The 25,628-nt window shown below is 41.2% G+C and overlaps 2 protein-coding genes across 2 annotated transcripts; both read right to left on the bottom strand.

Moving 5' to 3' along the window:
• Window positions 1-431: 431 nt before the first annotated feature.
• On the bottom strand, window positions 432-4,903 carry LOC101754301. The gene is made up of 2 exons (XM_004962594.3): window positions 4,564-4,903; window positions 432-899 (listed from the first exon to the last, which is right to left on the bottom strand). Exons 1-2 carry the CDS (start codon window positions 4,717-4,719, stop codon window positions 816-818), a joined length of 240 nt encoding a protein of 79 aa, XP_004962651.1. The 5' UTR covers window positions 4,720-4,903; the 3' UTR covers window positions 432-815.
• Window positions 4,904-11,400: 6,497 nt separating this feature from the next.
• On the bottom strand, window positions 11,401-19,434 carry LOC101763778. The gene is made up of 7 exons (XM_022825285.1): window positions 19,273-19,434; window positions 14,173-15,116; window positions 13,433-13,678; window positions 13,285-13,340; window positions 12,731-12,891; window positions 11,924-12,641; window positions 11,401-11,825 (listed from the first exon to the last, which is right to left on the bottom strand). The coding sequence occupies exons 1-7, from the start codon at window positions 19,432-19,434 to the stop codon at window positions 11,401-11,403; spliced, it is 2,712 nt and encodes a 903-aa protein (XP_022681020.1).
• Window positions 19,435-25,628: the final 6,194 nt, after the last annotated feature.

The following is a 25,628-nucleotide window of genomic DNA, read 5'->3' as shown; positions in this document are numbered from 1 at the left end:
TTATTTGGTTGAGCAAATGGTAATAAAAAGTACAATGAAATTAGATCATAGGGAAAACAGAGGTGGTATGGGTTATTGTTGGCTTTTTGAACTAGCGTGTGCAAAATAAACTACAAGGCCGTATCTTTTTGAACGTGCCCATCAAATGTGATCCAATCGTGCATTCTTGCAAGTCTCGGCTTAATCTAGCACCGCCACTCGACAAACCGAGCTGGTAAAAGGCACACGCAGCCTGACATTTCGTTGCGCGCGTCCTCGCACCATTCGCGGCATTGTTAACGCACAACATCAGCACATGCGAGAGCATACAAACATATATAGGCACACCACATGGGACAACATCTGTCCTCTTTGGTGGCACCGGATTCTCTCAACATGTCTTAACCAAACTTGCAAGTTTGGAAAATTGCGACAAGCTGATGTCAACGACAGGAACCGGTGCAATGCATTACATTACCGCATATAATAGCATATCAGCAGGAGGAGCAGAATAGTAGCTACGAGTGACCTAGACATGATTTAGAATGGAGGAAAGCGAACATATTCATAAGTAGCAGTTTTCGGAGAACATGGAAACGGCGAAACCGAAAACGACGGAATTCCGGAGGGGGCAGAGTGGCACATGGTAGCAAGCAATGATGTCCTCTGGATTACGAAAGTGGATTTATACATCAACATTTGTTTCCAATTTGTGGACGACTGGAAACTCAAAATATTGGGGCGAAATAATTCAGGCCTCACGCCTCAGCATGTCATTGACCTTTTCTGGTTGCGTATGAGCTCTTCCTTGAGTCACTAATTGACTTTTCATCAAGCTACTGTTGTTTTGCAGCTGCAGAAGCAGTGTTTGATGCTGACGAAGATTCTGATTGTCCACAGGCTCTTATAACTGCCTCATTCTGAAAGGAGAAGTTGCAAAATGTGAGGAGATGAAGTGAAAAAAGACACGCAAACAATGCTGCAGGAGACCAATGAGTTCCAAAATGTGCAAAGACAAAATACTTCTGCTTATTTGCTAATATAGTGGCACATCAACTCAAGTAACAGTATTCACAGAAATAACTTTTGAATAGGAAGGTATCAACATGATATCCATCCATTGAGCTTTGTCCAACATCAAACAGATAAAAGGAACAGTTTCATCCAAAACAAATAATCCCTGCTTCAGGAATGTTTATTGTACCCAAATAATAGTATCTTGTTGTGCAGAAATAACAAAAGTATGGGAATTTGAAAGAACAAATACGAGTAAATAACAAAACAAAGGCTTGGGCAACTGGGAATTCTTTTAAAGATCAATACAAAATGGGCCAAAGTCCAGGTTATCAAAACAAAGGATCTTCAGCAAAGCATACACGAGAACCGAGTAAATGACCAGTAATAATTCTCGAACGCATAGGAGAGCTGTGTGTCATTTCATTAAGGGTACCAAATGTACAACACTACACATGCAACACACCACACAACAATCAATAGACTATTTATAACAGGCATGCCATACTTAAAATAGTTAACGGCAATCGACACAAGAATAGGAGGCCCTAGAGAAGGCCCCGGCAAACCTGAGCCCCAGCTGCACCAGTAACAATGGTCACAACAAAGAATTATACAGTACTGGTAATGACTGTATCATGTGTACAGCAACAACTAACCAGAATAATATATTGATAGTTACAAGCTAGACTCAAGAATCACATAAGTTTCAGATAAAGATGCAAATGATTAATTGAAGAAATTCTGGAATCTGGAGCAACTACTGATGATTGCTAAAATAAGTCTCAAGCAGGACAAATCAAGTGTTAATGCAGAAAAATAGAGCAAAGCATAGCAGTGTACTAAGGATGCTATCTGCAGCAAATGATTCTGCTGCTTGTAGGACCACGCTCCAGAGAAATGATGCACACACTGCAGCTTCAAAGATATGAAGCACACAGTGCAATAAAATGGATAAAATAATTACTTTATTTACCAAACAATCGAACAATTGGTGGCATAAAGTCTCCAGGGTTGCATCACAAGTAGCTCTAAACTGTCTTTAGAACATTTGGAGGGCGTTCCTAGTTTGCAATTTTACTAATGATGGTAATCCCAAAATAGACCTAGCAGAGCAATTGATTAGCTCCTTCCCTGGTGTGTAGCAACCGTGACGGTAGATTGCAGAGCAAAGGTTGTTCTTTGTTACTATACAGAGACAGTGCTCAGTTGTAGGTCAGTACTCTGACCAAGGCAAGGCAAAACTTTTCTTTAAGTTTAGCTATCAACAGGTGAGCGAAACCACTCTCATTAGTAGTTAATTTCCTCTCAATTTCTTCATATATCTTCAGATCAAAATTCAAAGATTAGCTATGTTCAAAGTTCCATGAATAAATGAATAAAGCCTTTTCACCTAATCCATCAGCCTTAGTTATATCTCTACCAGCATGTTGTACATCTTGAATCTCATTAAACTTTGCATTGCAAAAATCTTTCTAACCAACAGGCAAACTATTTGCTACCAACCTCATCTTTCATGTTCGGCTTACCACTCAGGTTTTATGGTTCAACTGCATTTTTCTATCACACTCAATCATTTCTAGTTAAATCCTGTACCTTTCACTCAGTCATAAATACAGATTGTGCAAGTGTAATCTAGGGCAAGGACAATGAGGGAAAGCAGGTGACTGTAATTCTAATGCATCATCAAGGTATGTACCTCATTTGCATTCGATCAAAAGTAAACAGTATATCTTGATATCATGAACATCATCCTAGTCATTTTGTATGAATGGATGGCGATATTTTTTTATATGAGCATCTAACCTTAACATGGCTAACCACTTTATTCAAACCCTGTTGTATATACCGTGTGGATCACGGGAATGACAATTTGGGTGCTCTAAGCAGTGGTCCTAGTAACAATAACTTTTTCTAGACTTCTAGTAATGACTATAGAACCCTAAGATGCGCCTCAAATCCTGGTCTCTTGTTATGTGTTAATATACGAAAATTACTGATATAGACTAGTAGTCTTGCACAGATGGTCCATAATAGGGTCAGAGTGCCAGCATTGAATTAGTGGACACTAAAATCAGAGTTGGCTTCAGCTCCCAACAAACACCAGAGGTGGGAGGTTTTCAGGAAGTTGTGTGTGTGTGAGCACATCAGAGCTGGCTTCTGCTCCCAACAAACACCAGAGGTGGGAGGTTTTGAGGAAGTTGTGTGTGTGAGCACATGCAAAACTAATATCAGGGGTGAGAATTGGTGCACCTAAGGGTCACCACCGACCCTCTTTAGTTCAATTATTAGTACTAGGCTTCCAAAATGTGGTACATTTTGGAAAACTAGTACTAATAATTGAACTAAAAAGGACGGTGGAGACCCTTAGGGGCACCAATTCACACCCGCTACCTAATATAGGAGTACTGATTGCGTTTTACCTCCTTAGACAATCAATTTCCAAAAATTACTCATTGAGAATGCTTACAAAGGTGAAGAAAATCATGCGAATGTGGAGAACATTCGGATACGAAACACGCTAAAAACTTTTTCTCTCTTTAGCTCTTTTAGGCTCCCCTGTTTATAATTATATGTCCTTAGACATTTAAATTTTCTCAAAAGCTAAAAAAAAAAGAGATAACTTTGACTTGAATTGAACTGGTAACCAACCCCCAGCCACCAAGCCACGTCTTGGACAAGAAATTGTGCCCTTTATGCACCTGCTCTGCTCTACACCTAAATGATCTCCCCTACGTTCAGATCATCGAGCTCATTCTACTTTAGCATATTGTTCTTTGCATAATCTCCTAGGTGCAAAATCAGCAAATGCAAGGATGAAAATGCAGAAAAATCCTTAACAACCCTAAATGGCACCTGCATATGCTATTTAGTTGCAGTAATCCATTTCCTCAAAAAATAACTAGAACAATCCAATCTGGAAACACACAACCATCCCCATGTTAGTGAATCTAAATCGGAATATTTGTGCAAATTTACTTCTCTAGAAGTATATGTGCATTTTTAGGTACCTGACTGATTTATGTTAACCTATAAGATCTCCACTAAAGGGGAACAGCAATCAAATAAATAGCTCCTTGTGCAGAACCCAATTTCGACCATAGAAAAATACGCAACTCCCTCACTGCCAGTAGAGAAAATCCTCCCCCGGAGTTGGACCATTTCCTAGACCTAGAAGTTGTTGCATTTGTTGGTATCTGGTTTATGCTCACAGGCACTAGACAAAAATCCTCAGAGCGATTCGGTGAGGAGGCTAAGAACAATATTTTCAGACTTCCGGCCAAACTGCTCATCCCCTCCCAGAACCACATTTTCTCTTCAATCACAGACCTGTAATCCAAAATCAAAACCATGGCGCTGCGCGTCAAAATAACTAATCACCCTAAGTCCATTACGAAACCAGCACCGCGCGCAAGAATCAAGGAGCAGCAATCGAACCAACCGCTTCGACCTAACACACGAACTGGGCGTGGATCGTGGAGATGATGAATCCATCATCACCCCCTGCACCTGAGTGCGAACGGAACGGAACGGAAGGCGAGGGGAGAGGAGATGGGGAGGGGAGCGGACCTGCCAGAGCCGCTTGAGGCGCTTCTTGGCGTTGTTCTTGCGGGTGGTGGTAAGCTTGATGCGCTTCCACAGCAGGCCCGGTCCGTCGTTCCGCTTCACCACCTCCAGCGCCCGCGTCGCCCAGAAAGCGCCCCCGAGCATTCCCCCGCCCGCCATCGCTGCGACTGCGAGATCGGTCCGCCTGTTCTTCTTCCTCCTGCTCCGAGCGCAAAGGCGTTGGCGGCGGCGGCGCTCGGGTTGGGAAGGGTTCAGGAGAAGGTTTGGGTTTGGGCCTTGGTGGGCCCACGTGTGAGTCTGGCTCGCTGCCCGTGCGTGAGACCGCTGCCGGGGGCACCGAGTTCGGTCTGTGGCTGGCGAAGAGCAAATTTATTCTTCTTTAATCATCAACAATTTCTTTTTCGTTTGCGGTAATAAAAAAAGATTTATGTGCATGGCCATTTTATTTACATGAAACGCACAAACCGAAATGGGTACTTGTGAGATGTTAATAAATATACTACTATTTTATTTAACACCATTATTTCCCATATACGAACCCAAATTGTTACTTTATAGAAATATAAAATGGATTCCTTTTATTTTTCCATAATTTAGTGCTTGATTTGCAAAAAAAAATCTGTCATACGAAATTCCACAGGTAGTATAGTTTTTACGTCATTGCAATATGTTTATATGCATTGACGAAAACTATTCATGAAATACTCGATCAAGGTTACACAAAAATTGCATGAGGCATCAAAAGAACTGCAACACAAGAAGACGAAAATGAGAACCTAGATATATAATTGCAAGGACAAATAGGGTGCGTGGTTTTAAAAAGTAGGCTATAGTGCCGTTATAGTGAGGCTATAGTTTCGGAAGGGTCGACGCTATTGGCCATTGTGCCGCCATGGCAGCTACGGCCGCTAAAGCACCAGTTAGCGCCGCTAAACAAGATTAGCGTAGCGGTCAGCTATATCGTTTTGTAGGTATTTCGTGCGGCAGGCCAAAATGTCAAGGCAGTAACTTGAATCGTGGCCCACGGAGGCCAAAAACAACTGGAAACCTGAAACCCATCAGAGACATAGGCCCTTCGAAGAAAAATCAGAACCAGGTGACGGCGGCGCTCTGCTCTGGTGTGCTGCGACATTTGCGGCGTCGAGCGGCCGCCGTGCTGTGCTGCGCCGACGAGGCAGTGCTATGCTCCGGCTGCGAGTGCCGCATCCTCGTTTCCCCGCTCCTCCACAACAAGCAGCGGCGGCTGCTCAGCAATCGCCGGTGAGCAGGGCAGGTGCTCAAGCAGCCAAGCCTGAAGCCTCCGCTGAAGAGCACCACGGCGACCACCTCAAGATGTCCCGGAACCAGTCCTAGGCAGGCAAGTTCCTCCCATCCTGACTCTTTCCCTGACATATGTTCTCTATTGTTTGGAACTTGGAATTTGGAGTTCATTCGATTCTATTAAGCCTAATTAATCCATGATTTGACCATGTGATGTTACAGTAAATATGTATTAATCATGAATTAATTAAGCTTAATAGATTTGTCTCGCAAATTAGCCACGACTTATGCAATTAGTTTTATAATTACTCCTTCTAATTGGTATCCAAACATCCGATGTGATCCGAACTAAAAATTAGTCCATGGATCCAAACACCTCCTTAAACATTTACAATTGTGATTTCTTTTTACTTCGTTGCAGGCCTTGGTGTCTCAAGCACTGCCTTAGCCAGTCAGCCCCGACAGATGAAGTTGTCGAATAGATTGCACTCCTGCGGTGGCAATTCTGAGAAGTCTATCTCTGATGAATAGATTGCACTTGCACTCCTGCCGTGGCAATGTAGTATCTTTATCTAGTTGTTAAGTAATGTTCTCTCGACTTCTGTAGCTTTGGAAACATATTCTGTTAAGCTATGTACTGCCTGAAACATATTTATGTTCATCAGATATCTTAATTAGCATGTTTTTGTGCATCAATTGTATAAAATCGCTTTTGCCGTAGCTGCGCTATAGCTGCCCTATAGCTTATAGCTGCTGGGAAAAAGGTGCCGCTATTTGCCATAGCCTGCTATTTAAAACCACGTGGGTGACAAAAACATTAATTTCCAATAAGAAAAAGGAAACAATAAGAATATATGGTATAAACAAGAGCGCACCTGAAATTCTTAATATTAATTTTTAACAAGTGGTCTCTATCCAATCATTGACTATTTGTACGACTGCTATTTGTACTAATCTTAAAAATTTATGTATTTCTCACCTTTTTGCAATTTATATTTGGAGGTTTTGTGTTTGTACCCTTACTTTAAACTCTAATTTGTGATTTTATCCTCATTTTTTCAACTTTGTGATTTTACTCTTACTTTTTGAAACTGAAGCCCCTATTCATTAAGAGCAATTAACGGTGTCAAATGAGCTATGAAAAGACAAGTATGTCCTTGTAGATTTGCTCCTACTTTTGTTATACTCCGTAAGCATGCTGCCATGTTTCAAACATAACTGAATTTTGATAAGTTTGATAGAATTTTTAAAGCTCATGTAACCGGAACAGAAGGTACAAATATTACTAGGCAGTAGGCACCAAAGTCAAAAGGTAAAAAAAAACAGTATTGCTAGCGTACGTCAAATGGGATTTTTTCCATCGGAAACTTCATTGCAACATCAAAACAAAGATGGCTTGTGTAGGCCGCATGAAGGATACTGTGGTAGTGCAATCCATGGATGTTGCCGGCTTGCACGCTCACGCCTGGACGCCGCCCCACCTGGATGTGGCCTGCCTGCCTGGCCATGTCATGCTCCGCCGTCACTGCAGTGCAGTGCGCCAACCCTTTCTGGATGCGCCCTGCATGACGGGCTGCCCCCGTCTTGACGCCACCTGAATGAGTCGCCACTAAAGAATGTGCTGCCCTCCGGCCGAATCGCCACCGCCCGCACGAATTGCAAATGCGTTCCCGCGGATAGGATTGCAGGGGAGAGAGGCATCTGGTAGGAAGGGGAATGCAGGGGTGTGGCGAAACTATCCGACTTAAACTGGCTTAAGTATGCTTAATTGCTGTTGGAATAATAATTATTCAAAAATACACTTAAAACAATTTAAGCCCGGTAGTCTGTCGAGTGTGCCTAGAAGGCCTCGAATCATCCACGACTTGAGTCGTAGCCATACATTAGGATCGCTTCCACGAAAGGAAATCATCAACAAATATTACATTTTTACATACGCATTTAGATTGAAACAAACTTAAAGTGCAAGTTAGACCATTCTAAGGATTTCGAACATAAAACAAAGCCGAGGGGTACTAGGTTTCACTCTTAGGGTATTACGAGACCCATAAAATACCCTAGTTTTCCGAGCATTCCTCTTCGATTGACCCTTGTTGCAGAAAACAACGAAAAAGGGATCCCCTGAGTACGAGGGTACTCAGCAAGACTGACCCATCTAACCAGTATAGGTAGATTGAAAATAACGTTTCAAGCAATATGATAGCTTTTTAGTATGCTAGCTGACTCACATTTTTTCGAAAAGCTTACTACTTGTGGAGCTTTAGTTTTATTATTTTAATCATGATGAGCTCTTACATAACCAGTCTAGGTGAAGAAAATGTTCCGTTCACTCAAGTGGAACTAAACATCGTACAACAATATTAATTCAAGGAAAACATTATATTCAACTTGTTTACTCTACAACGCTTAAGCGATGATCAAGTGCATTAATAATTGAGAATTGCGGCGATTCGGACCGATTTACATCCTGCAGGAGATATCTAATCACTAGCCATGTACAATTGATCGGGTTGCGCATAACGACCTTTCGATTAACTATACCTAAAGATTGGAAACATAATTACCCGAACCTAGGGATGCACCCCGACATGTGACCCCACGTCTGGCCTGATCTCCATGTGAGTTTAGGCTACACCCCCGCCTTTCTTCCGCACACCAAGCATGGGTAAGAACATTTTCAATCAGAGAGCCAACTAACCTACCGGGCTTGCTGGTCCCCAAAGACAGTAAGCAACTAGGTAATATCACTTGATCAGCGGTTAAAACAACGAACATGCCTTAACCAGATTAAACTTAGTAGACAAAATTTTCTGTCCACATCTTCAAAATTCAAAGCTATTTTCCTTGATCAACATGTATGACAATATTAACCTTAAGTGGTTGAGTAACAAAAGTTACTCCAAGGTGAACTAAGCATTACTAAGCATAGGATGGTTACTAATTATTTGAACATGTGCTAAAGATGTCCTACAAACAAGATTGGATTATGCACAAGAATATGTTTCAATCTACTCCTAGACTTAATGCATAATAAGGAAATAACCAGTAATTTGTACAGATAAATAGTAATTTCTAAAATTAGATAGGTGTAGATGCACCAGGGCTTGCCTTGGTTAAAAAAAAGTTAGTTTCCTCCGAAGATCCTTCAACACAAGGGACCACCTCAATAATCTCCTCGAATTCCCAAGGTTCTTCGGAGAAATCCAAGAAATCCACTTCTAGAGCTTCAGGTTCTATGATACGATGCATGCTATAGTTAGATTTTGCAAAACTTTTTTGAAATAATGACTATACAACTTTATCTTCATGATAAAGTTGCAAGCCAACTCTAATCCACCCGTAATAAATTAACCCATAAATTAATTTCTTACTAACCTATCTTAAGCCTTTTCTCTTATTTAGAAAAGCATTATAAATAATTTCTAATCTTAAAACTTAATTCCTATGGATTAATAACATTTGTGAATAATAAAATATTATTCAAAATTTTATACATTTTATAAAAATTAAGTATTTATTTAATTATCTTAATAAAGGTAGCTAAATAAATACCTAATTTTTATTATCTTTTCCTAGGGTTTAAGAATTTTTAATGCATAAAGAAAAATAAAATAATCCTAATAAATTGGTTTCACTAAATTTGGACAATTCTACGAATTAAAATGAATTAAATAGGAAAATAGAATTTAAATCTAATTTCTAAAACTCTTAAATCAACATTATCCTGAAAACCCCTTCTGGAAACCTTTCTCACTCACCCCCGCCCTAACCCATACTCACTGACACGCGGGTCTAGACCTAAGCACAGTGCCCCCAGCCCAAACTATGGGTCCACCTGTGGGTAGAGGCGGAAACTCAACGCCAGCAAGGTCTCCGGCGACGGGGAGCTAGACTCGCCTCGACCACGCGCACCTACTGGTGGTGTTCTTAGGGTGGGTTGGCGAGCGGCAGTAGCGAACGACGATGGACAGTGGTGGAGCGGGCTGCGCTAGGGTTCCCGGCGGCGTGCGGCTCAACGGCGGCAACTCGACGGCAACGAACTAGCTCAGAGGCTTCGCCTCAACCTAAAACGCTTGGCGCTTGCCCAAACCAAGGCTCCCTGTAGCCGGAGCAAAGTGCTCGACTACGGCAGCCATGGTGGAGGTGTGCGCGCGGTCGTGCAGGAGTCCCGACCAACCCGGTTGTGCTCCAGGCCAACAAGCTAGACCTAAACCATCTAGAGCTCGCGTGTGACCCATACGCTCAAACAATGACTAGAGCTCCGGCAACATAGCACTCCGCAGCGGCGGCCTTACCAAAATAGAGACTTACTGGACTTGAGGACAATGACGGTAGGAAGGTGCAGTGGTGGATGGGGTTGGACAACGACTGGTGGGATGGATTCAAGAAGTCAAGGCAGTGGTTCTGGTAGAAGGAAACGACCGACGGTGGCGGGACGGCGGCGGAACTTGCCGGTGACCGAGGTGCGGTAAAAACGGAGCGGCGCGGTGAAAGGATAAAGATGGCAACAGTAATTTATACAAATTTTCACCGCCCTTGCGATGGCCACGTCCTGCTTGCCTGCCTGGTTCACCGTGCATGGCTGCGCCGGTGCGTGGCACGGCAAAACCGCCCTTGCCATCGGCAGCAAGCTGCTGCGTGGTAGCAGCCCGGCTCTGCTCCTCCCCCTTTCTTCGCAATTCCGCCCGAAATTCAAACCAATCTTGCGCCCGATTTCCAATTCAAACGTCACAATCTCTTTTAAACAAACTTGCAGAGGACCCTCAGAGCTGCATTTTATAGATTTGCATAGAGGGCAAAAGATCACTCCATCACTTTGATTTGAAGACCCGAACTTGGACCCTTGCACTGCACTATCAGTGTTTAATCAAACACCCCCATTCAGTTTCGTCAGTTAGCTCAAACAGCTACTGTCCAAACTTTAAACTCCAATTCAAATATTCAAACTAACTTTATCTTGTCCAAGAGCTACTATCAATTGTTGGCTATGCATCATAGATCCCATTTTGCATGTTTTTGCCCATCATTTACATGTAGAATCCTTCAAAATCTTGAGCCAAAGTTGGTAAATTTTCACTGTCTTCGTAATTAAAACATCCAGGACAAACCTCTCAAAAACAACAGTTCGCTCAAAACATATAGCAAGAAACTGCGTAAAAACTAAGCGTTGGCAAACAAGAGACACCACATATATGCTAGAAATTGGAGAATCCCATCTTGCAGAAAACAAGTTTTGTAATGTATGAAGAGACAGCTGCAGGAGAGCGCGCTTTTCATTTGAAGGCATCCTTTGAGTCTGCAATTTATCATGAACACACTTTCTGTCAGGAATTATAATGAATCCACAGAGGGAACCTTTTTTATTTGTCTTTGCACGTAAAGTTCAGAGCAGTACTTATGCCCTCCGCGGATGGAATCTCACGCACTCGGTGCATCTCTGAACAAGAAGAACAGATGATTCATGACCCGGCAAAAACTTTGTCACACCTGCACCTGCAGAATATGATAGATGTTAGCAAGTCTTGCTCCAAACACACGAGAGAGAGAGAGAGAGAGAGAGAGAGAGAGAGAGAGAGAGAATCATACATAGGAAGAACCACATGATCTGTTAGCACGAAGCATATCAGTGTATGGTAAAAGGAACTGTTCATCCTTCTCGAACAGCCGTAGGTTCTTCAACTTCAACAAAATCTCAACAGCAGGAACATCAAAGTCCAGCAAAAATCCTGTCCTCACGAGTTCAGCAAGAGCTGGGACATGATCTGCATTCTCAAATAACAGCCCTTTAGAGATCTCCTCAGCAAAGCACGCTGCATGCTCCATCTTCACTGAATTGGTCACTAATCCTGTTACTTCAGTCTTTGTCACATCTAGCCTCGAGTCCTCCCTCTCCCAACAGAAAAAACGTGCAGATGTAACAACCATGTTTCTTCCTGAAGATAGTCCAACCTGATAGCTCACAGTAAGAGGCATGCTTCTCTCATAGACAACTACATTGGTGAGACCTGAGACCAGTTCATGTCTCTTATCAGCAGAAATATTGAGGATTGGGTCAGCAAGGAAGCTAGGACAATTCTGAGCAAGCCAGGTTTAATCATTGTACCTTTATGAACAATGGTTACATGCTCGATTTTCAAGCCCTCGGATGCACCCCTTGCAACAGCTTTCGAAATATTCTGAATACCAATGCTACTGTAGATGTCATTTAATTTTGTAGGAGACAAGCATGGCAGACTAGCTGAAGGATACCAAACGAATAAAGGTTGCTGAGCCTGCTTCTTGAACAGATCCTCCAGTAGTAGATCATCAAGAATGAAGACATCTTGTTTCTCAAGTAGCAAGATCTGATCTCCAGAACAAACTGGAACCTTCGTGATACAACCAGAGATAAACTTCCCCATATCGGTGCTCCAGTTCTTGCCAAAGAATTTCCAGAAAGCAGCACAATCTTTTTGTGCCAGTGCAGTCCTGCACACACTCCAGAGCTTGCAATAATCGCTAACAGTTGGATGATGCTTCACACCAAAAATCGTGTTGAAGTACCGAAGCAATTTGCTGTTGTACCATTTTACCAGAACATGAAGCTGAGAGCCGAAAAGGCTATTCCTATCATAAAGAACACAACTGGCTGGGTTGACCCATGCTCCTTCATCAGCTTCATGGGGTATCCAAATCCAGTCATCACTAGTGTATCGAGGCTTCCAACGGCATGCTTCCAAATACGAGTATATACTAGAAATCTTATCAACATTAGAAAGACCTTGTAGATGCTGTGCCATCAGTGCACAACCAGCACTGGCATTCAGAGCAACTCCTATTGCCTGCAGCTCACTCATACAAAACTAGCTCGTGGCCATAAAACATTTCGTCTTTGAAAGGGATCCTCCCTGTGTACATGAGAAGAGCACACCGACTCAAACAGGATACACCCATTTGGGTTCCTGTACCCTGCAGTGGTCTTAACCCACTTCACGTTTATTGCACTCTTGAAACTTTGAGGAAGTGCAGTCCCATTTTTCCTCCAGCTCCTGATGCACTTTAGCAATGAGATAATAGCTTCTGGAGTCACAGCTGAAGCATCATGTGGAATATTGAGTCCCGAGATGACAAATGCTGCACCTTGTTCCAATCCAACTTTGGAACCAAACGCTATGAGTTCATTTCTGTAGCATTAGATCTCCTCGCCCAGGCCATACTGCGTATTGGTACCATAAATAAAAGGTAGACTGGAAACTGAAGCAATAGGCTCCCATGCAGAACTGAAAAGAATTGCTTCCTTAGGAGACCTGAAACCGAACGACGTATGCAGCCATCTCTCACGGTGCATGAAGTTGGCAAGATGAGTTGGTACCTTCCCATGCTTTGTGACTAGGTCTCTGTAGCATTCTAGCATTGCAAGTGCCCTCTCGTTTGTAAGAGAACACGTGTGTACAAGTTTCGTCACATCATGCACTATTCTTTTACTTGCCTCCTTCAAGCCAGCAATTAGACCAGTCTTACTTAATTCTTCCATATACAGCCTGATTTCAGGCCCATAAAATTCCAGATCAATCAGTGGTACCTTTTCAACAACATTCAAAAGACACTTCCAATCATCATCAACAAGGAACACTTCACGAGGAGCTTGAAGCCAACATCAGTCTTCAACCATCTGATATCTTTCAGCCTTTCTATGAAATCAAGAGATTCCTTGGCATACCAAATACACTTGAGCATTAGTATTGTGGCACCAGGGGTGATTATATCTTCAGAGAACCTTAAGTTGTCAACTACCAGCTGAAAATTCTGTTTGAAGTCAACAACTCCAAATAGCTTAAGCTCCGATTTGAAATCAGCTATGTCAACCCCATAGAAGACTCTGTCGATAAAAGGCAAGATACTGATGACAGAGGCATCTTGCCATTTTGAACTAAATAGGATAGAATTTACCAGTGATCTGCTGTGAAGACAAGTCTTGAGCCAGCAGCCATTTCTCATTTGTTCAATGAGATATGTTGGAGTCTTGTTACTCTCATTCAGAAATCTGATCGATTGAAGCAACGCAAACATATTGGCTCGAGAGAAAGTTTTAGATGGTATTGACATAAGATGGTTGCATATATGTACAGCTGCATCTGTTGACTCAAACTGTACTCCAATAACTCTCAACACTTCCTTGTAAGCACTTATTTTGTTTCCATAAAAATCTTGATCAATAATGGGTACATCAGCTAATATTGATTGAATTTGTGGAAACTTTTCCCATTCTGCACTCAACATCCTAAAGGTGAACTGTAACCCAAGGATGTGTTTAGCCACTTTCCTTTGCTGATAAAGCTCAAGAACTTCTGAGGTAGCTGGGTGCATCTCAACCTTAGACTGCTAATGCATTGTAGAAGTAAAATAGCATTCTCCATAGTCAATGGTGTGGTGGCCATGTCCATGGATGTGTATGAAAATTCAAATTGCACCCCAATGGATCCCAGCTCCTCCTTGTAAGAACTTATTGTGTTCTTATAAAACTCATGGTCAACCAAGGGTACATTAGCTAGCTGAGATATAACCAGTCGCAAATTTGCCCATTCCGCACTCAACATAAAGGATCGGGATGGTGCATTGCAACCAATTGATGTCTTCAGCCATTTTCCATTCCTGATACGGCTTAACTCGTTCCTGGGAAGCTGGACGCTCCTCAATTTTAGATCCCTAATCCATTGTAGAAGTAAAATAGCATTCTCCATGCTCAAAGGCTGATTACCAATATGCACAGATGCATTTGCAAACTCAAATTGCACTCCCATTATCCTCAACTCTTCCTTGTAAACACCTATTCTGTTTGCATAGAACTCTTCATATATTATGGGTAGGTTAGCAAAGACAAATTGTATTTGCTGCTTACTTCCCCATCCTGGACTTGACAGAAATGTTCTTGATGGTGAATTGTAACCAACAGATGTCTTTAGCCACTTCTCATTCTTGATGCAGTTTAAGAATTTTTTAGGTAGGACATTGCTTGATCTTAGATTCCTAATCCATTGTAGCAGCAAAAGAGCATTTTCCATTGCCAGAGGAGAAGAGACTGCGGGGATGCTTGAATTTGGAGGATGTATAAATGGTATATCAGCTGCTTGTGCATAGGTCCTCAGGAATGCTATGAGTTGACCTTCAGATGTGCAATTTCCGGCATATCTTCCTGAAGAGCTATAATCTGCTGACAGCTCAACATACTTTTGCAATCTCCAAGGATTAGTACCAATCAGTGTGACCCACTTGCTTCCATCAGCAGGAACAAGCAACAAATTTCTCGATTTTATCACCTGTCCGAAGTTATCAATTACAGGCATTACATGGCACAAGTTGACGATGTTCCTTTCAGTTATGGGTGGGAGTGATAAACCTGAAAATGGGTGGGAGTGCAAATAGCGATGCATTGCTTGATGATTTCAAGAGATATCCAAAAGCATTGACAAAAGCAGATGGTACACACTCAAGTATGCCGCGATTCCATTGGCTGTCAAATAAAATAGACACTCGGGATGAAGCCAGAAGAAAATCTACTTGAATAATGAAGGGCAAATTCGTCACCATCTCAGTAGGAAGGAATGCGTAAACGCCAGGTGATTGTGCTCCTCTGCTCAGTCTGTCCCTGAGGAAATGCCAAGGTAACTACCCATTGATCAACTTCGATCCTTTTCTAAATTTTGCACTCTGGTTTGACTACAAACTTCTGCTTCCACATATAATAGGTGCACTCTTCTTCTTGTCCCTTGCTATTTTCCTGCATAGCAAGATGAAGTGTGTAAGACTTTGCATCTATGTCTTTCCTCGTCTTGTAGTCCACTTCACTGGAGATAGAAATCTGGCTCCTACTGGCCTTAGGATCATTGTCCATTTCCCTGACAGAGAGCTGCCTAATCTTTGAAAGAAACAGAAGAATTTCAGGATGTGTGCTAGAAAGTTTTTTCTTCACAGCAAGTATCTTATCAGTCTTAAGAGGTAATAATAGTTGTTGTAGGAAGGCTCCTAGAATGGCCATATACTGTTCTTAGGTCATCAATATTTGGCTTCCCATCAACCCATTCAGGAACAATGTATCCTATACACTCTGCCGAAGGTTTTGCATTGAACTTTATCTGATATCCATTGCTGAAGATATGAGGCTGACTTGAAACCAGAAATACACTTTTAAACCCGATACCTGAATGAAGGTAGATTACCATTTAGAAGAACTAGAAATGCAACATAAAGAAAAAATGACAAGAAAGTACATGCATGGCCTTAGTTTTTTAAGAAGAACACCTATATATTCCTTATAATTACAAAAAAACGAATTATTACGGTAAGGAAAAATTATTGTTGAAGATGCCAACATGCTACTTCGAGTTGAATTAATTTATACGACATTCAAGGGACAGACTTAAGAGCATTTAACAGGTGTAAATACGAACTTCATCCACACAAAATTTGTTGATTGCAAAACAGTAATAGAAAATGAAACAGGAGAGTTCATCGCTCCTATGATTGAAGACGCTTTCATACTTGCTGCATAAGCCCAATTAAACTAGGAAATAGGCACTTTTACTCCAAATCAAAAGTTAATCTCATGACACAGGAGCACCTTTTCACCAATGTAGCCAAGATGTCTGTTTCCTTTCTTAGTTGACTTGCCAATCGTACAAATGGATTCAACATTTGATGCAGAAAAAAGCTCCATTCGTATTGAAGATAAGAAGTGTTGATTCAGCTCCTGTAGCAGTAATGTCCTTTTTCGTTATTACGAACTCCAGTGCTGGTGACACATCTAATGGATACTCATTGTCCTCCGCATTCTACAATTTTAAGAGATTAGGCCAAGCATGAAATTTTCTCACTAAGTAGCAGATCTATGAAAATTATGATGTAGCAGTAGATGCATATAATTAAAAGCTAATAAGTAATAACACATCAATAAACATAAAATTGTACACTGATGCTATCATATCCTTCAAGTAATGATGCTTTACATTTGCACAAACAATCATGGAGCCAGCCATTTGGTTGACAATTATTTTCATTCACTCTGTAGCAACGATAAAAGGATAATCTTTATGAAAAATAAGCAAGATGATAACAAAAGAAAAATCCTGTAGTTTTAAACAATAGAGGTTCCCTACAGTAGATTTTATTAATAACAGTGAATCAAATAATGATATCTTTTTTTCTATTCCTATCAAAAACTTTTGGACTAAAGTTTCAGAAACTTTTATCACATGGACAAATCAGTACTACGTTCAGAGTTATTGACAGACAGTTTGGTGATGAGGCATGTCAACCATGTCTAGAAAATAATTTTGGAGTATCATAATTCAAAGAATGAAAAACTAGACCAACTTAGGAGGAACTAGGTGGCTTTATATTAAGAAAAAAATAGGCACCCTAATTCAACAAGGACTTGAACCTAGGTGGTCCACATGTACATCCACACCCACAACCTGAGCTAGCTCAGGCTAAGCTTCCTATAATTCAAATAATTGCACATGCATGAAACCACGATTTCAATAGTCCGCGACATAGACCCATGGCCACCTAATTCACCTTTATCACTCTGCCATTAATCCAACAAAGACAAACCAGCGAGTGCCTACTGCAGGCAATTAAGTGACATGGATCCGGTATACAGAACAACATACTAGTCATCTGCTCCACTTGGAGGATCAAGTTGTCCATGATTTGTTCCATCCAAGCGAAACTCACCTACGAACCCAAGCTGTACTGCCACACTTATCAAACTCCTAATTTATATTATCTCCAGCTGATAGCAGGAACCACTAGTCATATTTCTGCTGTATTGCAATTTGTAAAAGCGTCGGCCAATTGAAATGTTTCAAAGGCAATCAACCACACTAAATGCTAAAAGGAACATATCTTGACAAAGGTATACATTGGAAAAACAGAAAACGTTTTAGACTCCATAAAAGAGCCTTGGTTAATTACATGATCAAATTTACTGCAAAGGTTCTTCCACAAGGCCACAGCGTGACTAACTTAAGCCTGAATTCTCCTATGAGCAGAGGATTTAAACCCCTTCTTTACTAAAATTGGTCTGCCAGTGAGAACAGGCTAGAGATCACCTCATCGGCAATTCATGAAACACCTCCGGTGCATTGAGAGATGGTGGCACATTTGTGGCAGATATATAGAAGTGCCAATCCGAGAACAGCATTGCCCCTCCTCAAATAAAAAAGGTACGATTGGATTGGAGTGAGAGTACAGCATTTCTGTCACACCAACATCAATACTGTAGCATGATAACGCTGATATGGGTGAAACAGGCTCCATGCTTTGTGACTCAAGGCATTTTTGTCACACCTCTTACATTGGCATGGCTAAAGGGGTTAGTATCAAAAATTTAGTTGGAAAAATAGTGATTCTAAAGTATTTGTGTGTAACAAGCGCTAATTGTTTTAGGACATGGCCTCATCATCATGGATTCTTTACTATCTCAAACCCATTGCAAACTAGTATTTTAAAAATAACCTCATACCAAAAAAATGTTTAAGATTTTTCCATTTTAGTGATACAATCATAGCAAATTGCCACACCAGAGCCCGAGAACAAAAACATCACACGGCACTTCCAACCACGGCAAGACAACGCTATCACAGAAACTGTGCCTTATTCAAAATGTGGCGTGGCAACATGATGTGACACAGTTCTCTTGTTGGACCACCCAAAATGGCATGAAAAAGGTTTATTTCAAAATATTTGTTTCCAAAGAGTTTAAAATGTATAAGAACCCCTTATACACCACCATATGAACCATCTTCCCAGCAAACTCATTATCATGATTCATGGACTATGTAAAACCCATGGACTAATGCTTACTGGCATTTATGAATTTCTTTGGTGATCTTTCTTTCACATACACAAGCTATTTTCGTATTTCTAATTATTGCTGTGAGACATGCATTTGTTAAGTTATTTTCATATGAACGAATTTCCACTTCAAAAAAGTTCTCAAAATATTCAGGCATGCGTATCTAACAAAAATAGAACAAAATTATGACCAAACGATAAAGAAGGATGACTATGCAGAAACTTAACTTACAAAAGGTCAAAATATGTTGACCCACTAAAAAAGACAAATGATGTCTTCTAATATATGTCAACTTATTAAATATTCTATTTCGACACAAAATTTTGAAAGCATGCATGCATGTCTGAAAATGCTCTACGTACCTTTTTTTAAAGTTTTTACCTAACTGCACAGATTGAGAATTCTGAAAGTGGTGTACCCAGATTTAGCGAGTATAAAGGCTAGTGTGACTACCTTTGGCAAGTGCAGCTATTTACTAGATAAAAAAAAGTACCATAGCAGGATTACAGGACATATAACTGTTTTGATTTGCAAACGCATTTTCATCGCAATCATAGATTCATAGCATGGGAGGAATATGAAGGCGGTGTGTGGAAAGCTCGGTAGATACGGTATACCTGGATGAGCTTCATGAGGAAATGAACATCCTTGGAGTAGAGCTCCTCGGAGAGGTAGGTGACCGCCTGGTGTATGTCCTCCGCCAGCGGGTTCCTCTCCTCTCGCCCGATGAAGAACCGCTCCTGCCGGATCTGCTCGACGTGCTCCCTCGCCTCCGCCATTGCCGCCGCCGAGAACGTCGAGGTCGAGCCCATTGTTCTGCTAAGCTGAAAAGACTACGCTAACATGTCTTGTGATCTTGGTGCTCTAGCGCTGTGGTCTGGGAGATGAATGGCCAGGCCGTCGGGGTTAATCAAGCAGCGAGGACGGCGTGCGTGCGCTTGGTGTCTTGTGAATTGTGATTAACATCGCACGAATGGCGAGGTCATAATCAAAGGAGTAATGCGGCAGCCCGGCCGGGAAGACGATGGGTCTCTCGCGCCTATCAAAGCGTCTTGCGGCCTCTTCGGCTTCCAAACTGTAGTATGCTTCTGTTTGTTATTGGCCACGGAAAGTCTAAGGATCGAGGTGTAGATTGCATTGGCATGTGCATTGCATAGCTCTCCTAGCCGGCTTCCTACAATGTACTAGTAGTATTATGTCTTGCGGCCTCACTTCATGTCTCTCAATGCCATGTGACCGGTTTACGCATATGCCTTTGCCGGTCACAGTGCCCTCTCCTGAACACTTGATTCAGACTTGATACGCGTTTACGCATATGTCTAGGTCATGGTATCAGTTCACATTTTCCTGCATGATGTGAAATCGACGAAAACCATAGTTGGTCAAGACAAGGCTTCGTACACCACGAAATCATGAACACCCAAGCACTATCATCGATGGATTGTCTATATTTGTCCGGACTCTGGTCATCCTGGTGTCCTGGTCTATAGAAATGTTACTCCGAGTTCTTGGTTAGTACTAGTCAACTACCGAAAACAACAAAATAGAATGTAAAAATATAAGCACACCACCATCATACGATTTCTCCTATACTTAAATCACCAAATTGAAATTAGCCAAGCAATATTCTTACAGCATTCTCTGGAACTCACAGTGATACATAACGGGAACCATCACACATGCTCCCACCAAAAGAAAACAGCATTATCCAAAAATCTCCAAATCATGTTCTTTAATATAGAAAGATAAGAAGCCATAAAAACTATTCCTTATTACCTTCTGTTGCACATACGCAACCACCAGATTTATCATCACAGATACCGTCTTGTAATTTTGGCTCATCAATTGGTGGAAGAGCAGCCATGCTATTGCGGTATCCAAACGCGCAGTACATGCCAAACGCATGGCCCAGTTTCTTTCCAATATTGTCCACCTTGCCTGAGTCCATGTCATAGCGTAATACCCTATCAGATGTCTTCCATTTCAGCCTCACCCCAATATAAACCAACCGCCCATTTTCTAAACCAAGCGGTCGCACAAACCACCTCTCACAGAACTTTTTCTGCCACCCATTGCGTAGCTTCATCGAGTGGCAGAACTGGAATGCGTCACCACTCGTCTCCATAATGTCTTTCCATCCTTTCTTGTGCTTGAGCTCCCAATAGTGATCACCAATTGTCACAAGCTGGTACAATGCCAAACCATCCTTGTCTATGATTGTGCACATGAGCATACCATTGTTAGAAACATCAATGCTATGGCGTTCCCACCCCTCAAAGTTGGACTCTTGTAGCTTCCAGGGCATCTTGATGCTCCCTGTTACACTTCTAGTAACATCAAACCAGATTAAATCCTCCTGATAATCCCAGTATAGCACACCACTTGCACATACCACCTTATTGCACCTCACTTGTTCGATGTTTGCGATAATAAATGTATCTGACATGACCCATCGACCGGTGTCCGAAGAAAATGTGACAAAGCGGAACTTGGTTAATGCATCATTGGTGGTTGCAAATGGTAATGCCTTAACTATCATGAACTTCTGTTTAGCTAGAGGGTCATCTGATGGATCAAACACAAGTCCCACAGCTCTATTGTTGACTAGATGCTGGGGTGCTCCTGGGATAGGTTTGGCTTGCTGAGTTGCTGGATTTGCGATAAAAGTGATAGGTGGTGGAGTGAGAGGGCCTATATGGTATGAAGTGTAGCGGATGCAGAGAAGGCCATTTGATGAGGCAAGGAGGTCGAAATGGCCATTATCTATGGGGCAACCAAGGAAATCAAGTCCTGATGAGGGAATACCAACGATTGCAGGTGTTGATGAAAGCACATCAAGGGAATACCTAGAGGACTCATCAGAGCGACCGATGTGGATTAGAGCAGGGCATGATGGGCAGACTGTCGCCTGTATAGCAGCAAACCTGGTGTTACTTGTGAGCTGTGCGCAATAATGCCTGGATACAGTCTTCAAACTCATGACCAGCTTGAAAGGTAGACGTGGAAAGATGTCATAGCATATGACCTCTTCTGGTATGTCTTCGTTGATGATCATCGGTCTTGATGTTCTCGGAGCCATGCTGACAAGAACAAAATCAATTAATTAGTTTCATGACAAAATCAACTAGCTAGTAGAATACAAAGGGGTATGTTCTTTTCTAGCTCTAATCCATGAGCAACATCTTGATAAAAAACTATAATAAATTGTGCATCAATACATTGTATGTAGCCAAAAACATGAAATTTGATTGGTTCTTCTCTAACTGCCTTATGTTTGTCTCATTAAGGACAAATTAACCATGGCTGCAATTAATCTCTTCTAGTTCTTTGCTTCAGTGGTGTATCGAGGATTTTCAAGCTAGAGTGATTCAACTAAGGAAAATTTTATAATATCACAAATGTAAAATGCTAAGTAACAATGCAAGTATATAATCTTAATAAGGAGTCTTACAAATATCTTGAAATCAAAAGTTAGTAAATTTGCCTCAAAAGAAGCTTCACACCTACAATAGTTCAACAAAGATTACGATACTAATTAATTGTCAGGCTTATGTTAAGAAAATATCTTGCTCAATGAATGCGACTAGACAATCATCCAAAAGCCAAGACTAACACCCATCCTACTTCACAACTTAATTCTTACTAAATTCATTGAAAAAAATTCTCATTTAACATTTCTGCAACACAATTGTACACAATAAGTTACAAAATTTTAATTTCTACAATCGTACATACCTACCAAGGCTACCAATATGCAAGCCAGTAAAACAAGTTAGTGAATTACCTTGCTGCTGCACGCTAGCTTGGAAACGCCGCCGCTGGTCAAGGGTGCCGCCGTGTGCTGCACTGTTCACACACCGTGCTGGTGTTGAATCTACCCTCACTTCCTTGCTTCTCCCTTGCGGAGTCGCCCTGTCGCAAATCACGCGACCATAACTTTCTCCCTCACTGTGTCGTCGATGCCAGTCAAGGTCACAAACTTGCGACCCGCCACTGGATCTACCCCCACCACCTTGTGCTTCCCTATCACCATCCCTCATAGGGTGGTGCCATCGTAGCTCACACTCAAGGCTACTTCTCTCCCCAAGTCGCCATTGCTAGATCTGGTAGCCTCCGAGCACCAGCCGCCACCCCAATCGTTCTACCTAAACCCTAGCTTTCTTGGCCGAGCAATTGGGGAGTCGATAAAAGAACTTGGGGTGGGAGTCCTTGGGCTTGATCTTAAAGGTGGGCCGTGACCCACCTATAGCCCACCCCTAGATTCACCACTAGGTTGCTTTACGAAACATTACTAATTATTATTGATGTGAATAAGGGAAATATAGCAATGGCTATTATTAATATTGAGTGCCACCGGCTATTTTACACCATAGCATAGCATATAATATCAATAATTTTTTATTAATAAAGATGGAAATCATGTGTGTCATTAAGTGCACTGCGCATGCATTTTCTATTGTAGAAATATGCTTAAAACATCATAGGTAAATAAAATGTTTTGTTTCATTCAGGCGGATCGGGCATTGTACTAGACACGGTCCACAGGTATATATGCACAAGATTTTACCATATAAATAAAAAGTAAACTTTATTTATTCTTTTTGATGGCTCATGTATTATTGTTGGGGCCCCTTTGAAACTTTTCTAGACTCTTCCAGGGTATTGCCATGGGAAAATTTTATTTTCATTTTCATAAAAAAATTATTTTCATTTTCATAAAATCATTTTTCTAGCCGACTTATGGTAGTTAATTAAATAATTTCACCTTTACATATTAACATTTGTCGTTTTACTCTACACCGAAATTTCGCTGTATGATAAATTCTAGTGATGTGATGTGAGGTGATCAAATGATCTTACCAAAGTTATTTCTAATAAAACTCAACAATAGAAGTGTTGAAGAATAGGGGAAAAAAATCTAATGATGGATGCAATACCGCTGAGTCTCAAAATCTGCTATGGCAAGGTTCAAAAGGCCAGATTTCATAGGCGGCTCGTGATGGAAGAAGCTGCATGAGTCATCTGAGTCGATCAATGTTTTGAACGAAATTTCTATAACTTTGTGATGGTGAGCTTTTATTGTTATTGTTGTTCTTTGTATGTAGCAAGTGGGATGATTGTTCTCTTGCCATTACATAGTTTTTCAGCTTTGACCCAATTAACGATCCTAATTCCGCAATAAACAATCCTTAGGTAGCTCATCCCGTATTGCTACGAGAAAATTCCTTATTTAACACTAGAAGATGACTAAATTCCTTTTTTGGCACTAAAAAACTTCCCATCCCTTATATGACACCGAATTCTATGTTTTATTCCTTATTTGATATTTTCATCACTTTTGTCACATAAATCGAACAAAACAACCATCAAATCACCTCCAAAATTCATTAAACTTTTTCTGATAAAGATGAGTCCATTTTTATTTCAAAAAAGCACATGTAACTTTTCCATTTTCAAATTAAAATATTAAATCTAACTACTTCCGAAGCATATTTCAATTTTTATGGTACTAAAAGACTTTTCAACAATTATGGAAAAACAACAAATATTCCTTACATGAGATGCAACCATTTATAAAATTATTTTTTATCATAAGTTACATAGAGAATTACAAGGTTCTTTTAAATTTTCCCAAATTTACAGTTCTTCATAATTCTCTATGTAAGTTTTGCTTGAAACTAATTTAATAAGTTCCAGCATCTGATGTGGGAAATATTAGTTATTTTCTTAAAATTGAAAAGTGTTTTTGTTCCTGTTGGCGCTAAAGATCAGCCAATTGAATCTTTAGCATCGGACACACGACCCGGGAGAATCTGCTTAACTCCTGTTCGGGTGATCGCCCTGGTGCGGTTCGCGCGGCGTGCCAGCCAATCTGACCTGTTGATTGGCAATGAAAGAAACGTGTCAGATCCTAGAGGTTGCGATCGGCTAAGGTTCCGATCTCGAGGAAGCTTATCAGCGAATCGGCCGATTTGCTATAATAAAGAAATCAGCTATAATACAGCCGATTGCCAAGCAACGTTGGTGAAGAGAACTGCTAGAGTAAACTAAACAACGCTACGGCGGCAACACTAGGAACAGATCCAATCGGCTATGCAAAAGCGGTAGATTAAGCAATAAAATATAAGTAAGCCGAAAGCTCTAATTCCAAGTTGGATAAGTAGTGATAAAACTAGAATGATAGGTAAAACCTAGAATTCTAGTAAATATCGATAACTGATGAATAAATCTAAACGAAACGACAGCGATGCGCCTGAAGTTAAAGCTTTGATATTACTCGATAAATGGAACTTACAGAATAGGCCGGAGATCAAGTCGATGCAGCCCTGCCAACCCGTACGAACTCGTGAAAGTAAGAAAAGTATTGGCGAAGTTGCCTGCTTGAAAGTAAAGTGCGAGGAAATAGTAGATTGTTGTATTGATTTGATGATGATTACAGATCTCTAAAGATGGCTATTTATAGCCTGTTACAACCAATCTCTTAACCGACTAGGACTCTATCTCTAAGTTTAAACGAAAACGAATATTTACAAGCATAACTCGTATCGGAGTTGGTCGTCACGCTCCTATGGGCCGATCCCCTTTTATCTCCATAATCCACTTTAAGCCCATATTGGCCCAACTGCTCCAGCCTATCAATCGGCTGATCTCCACCAACTCCATCTGCCGAAATACTGCAGCACCAATCGGCCTATCTCCAACTGTAGCACCAATCGGCCGATTCTCAATCGTGACCCCCTTGCCTCGCCGCATCAGCTAAATCTCTCCCTTTTTCTTATTATGAGTTTGCTTATTCAAATCTATTTACATACTAGATTGCATAGGGTGTTCTTGTAGTCATGGTGACTAGAATTGCTTGCCCAATCTAGCATAACATCTTGGCGTGTGCTTTACGTTCATGCCCTTAGACTTCCTATGCTGATAGGTAGGATCATGATAGGGTCTAATACCGTGTAAGGCGGGTTTTTTGGGG

Source organism: Setaria italica, chromosome III (genome assembly GCF_000263155.2).
Source record: "Setaria italica strain Yugu1 chromosome III, Setaria_italica_v2.0, whole genome shotgun sequence".
Classification (NCBI taxonomy): domain Eukaryota; kingdom Viridiplantae; phylum Streptophyta; class Magnoliopsida; order Poales; family Poaceae; genus Setaria; species Setaria italica.
The sequence above is the reverse complement of the archived record's forward strand: the minus strand, read 5'-3'. Positions and strand labels throughout refer to the sequence as shown.

Excerpts from the sequence above, each read along its gene's own strand:
- LOC101763778 (XM_022825285.1), bottom strand. The coding sequence starts at position 19,434 with ATGGCGGAGGCGAGGGAGCACGTCGAGCAGATCCGGCAGGAGCGGTTC. Across the intron at positions 13,341-13,432 it reads GGCTTCAAGCTCCTCGTGAA|GCTGTATATGGAAGAATTAA; the intron begins GTGTTCCTTGTT and ends GCCTGAAATCAG. Across the intron at positions 12,642-12,730 it reads GGTGTATCCTGTTTGAGTCG|GCAATAGGAGTTGCTCTGAA; the intron begins GTGTGCTCTTCT and ends AGTGAGCTGCAG.
- LOC101754301 (XM_004962594.3), bottom strand. The coding sequence starts at position 4,719 with ATGGCGGGCGGGGGAATGCTCGGGGGCGCTTTCTGGGCGACGCGGGCG. Across the intron at positions 900-4,563 it reads GCCTCAAGCGGCTCTGGCAG|AATGAGGCAGTTATAAGAGC; the intron begins GTCCGCTCCCCT and ends TTCTCCTTTCAG.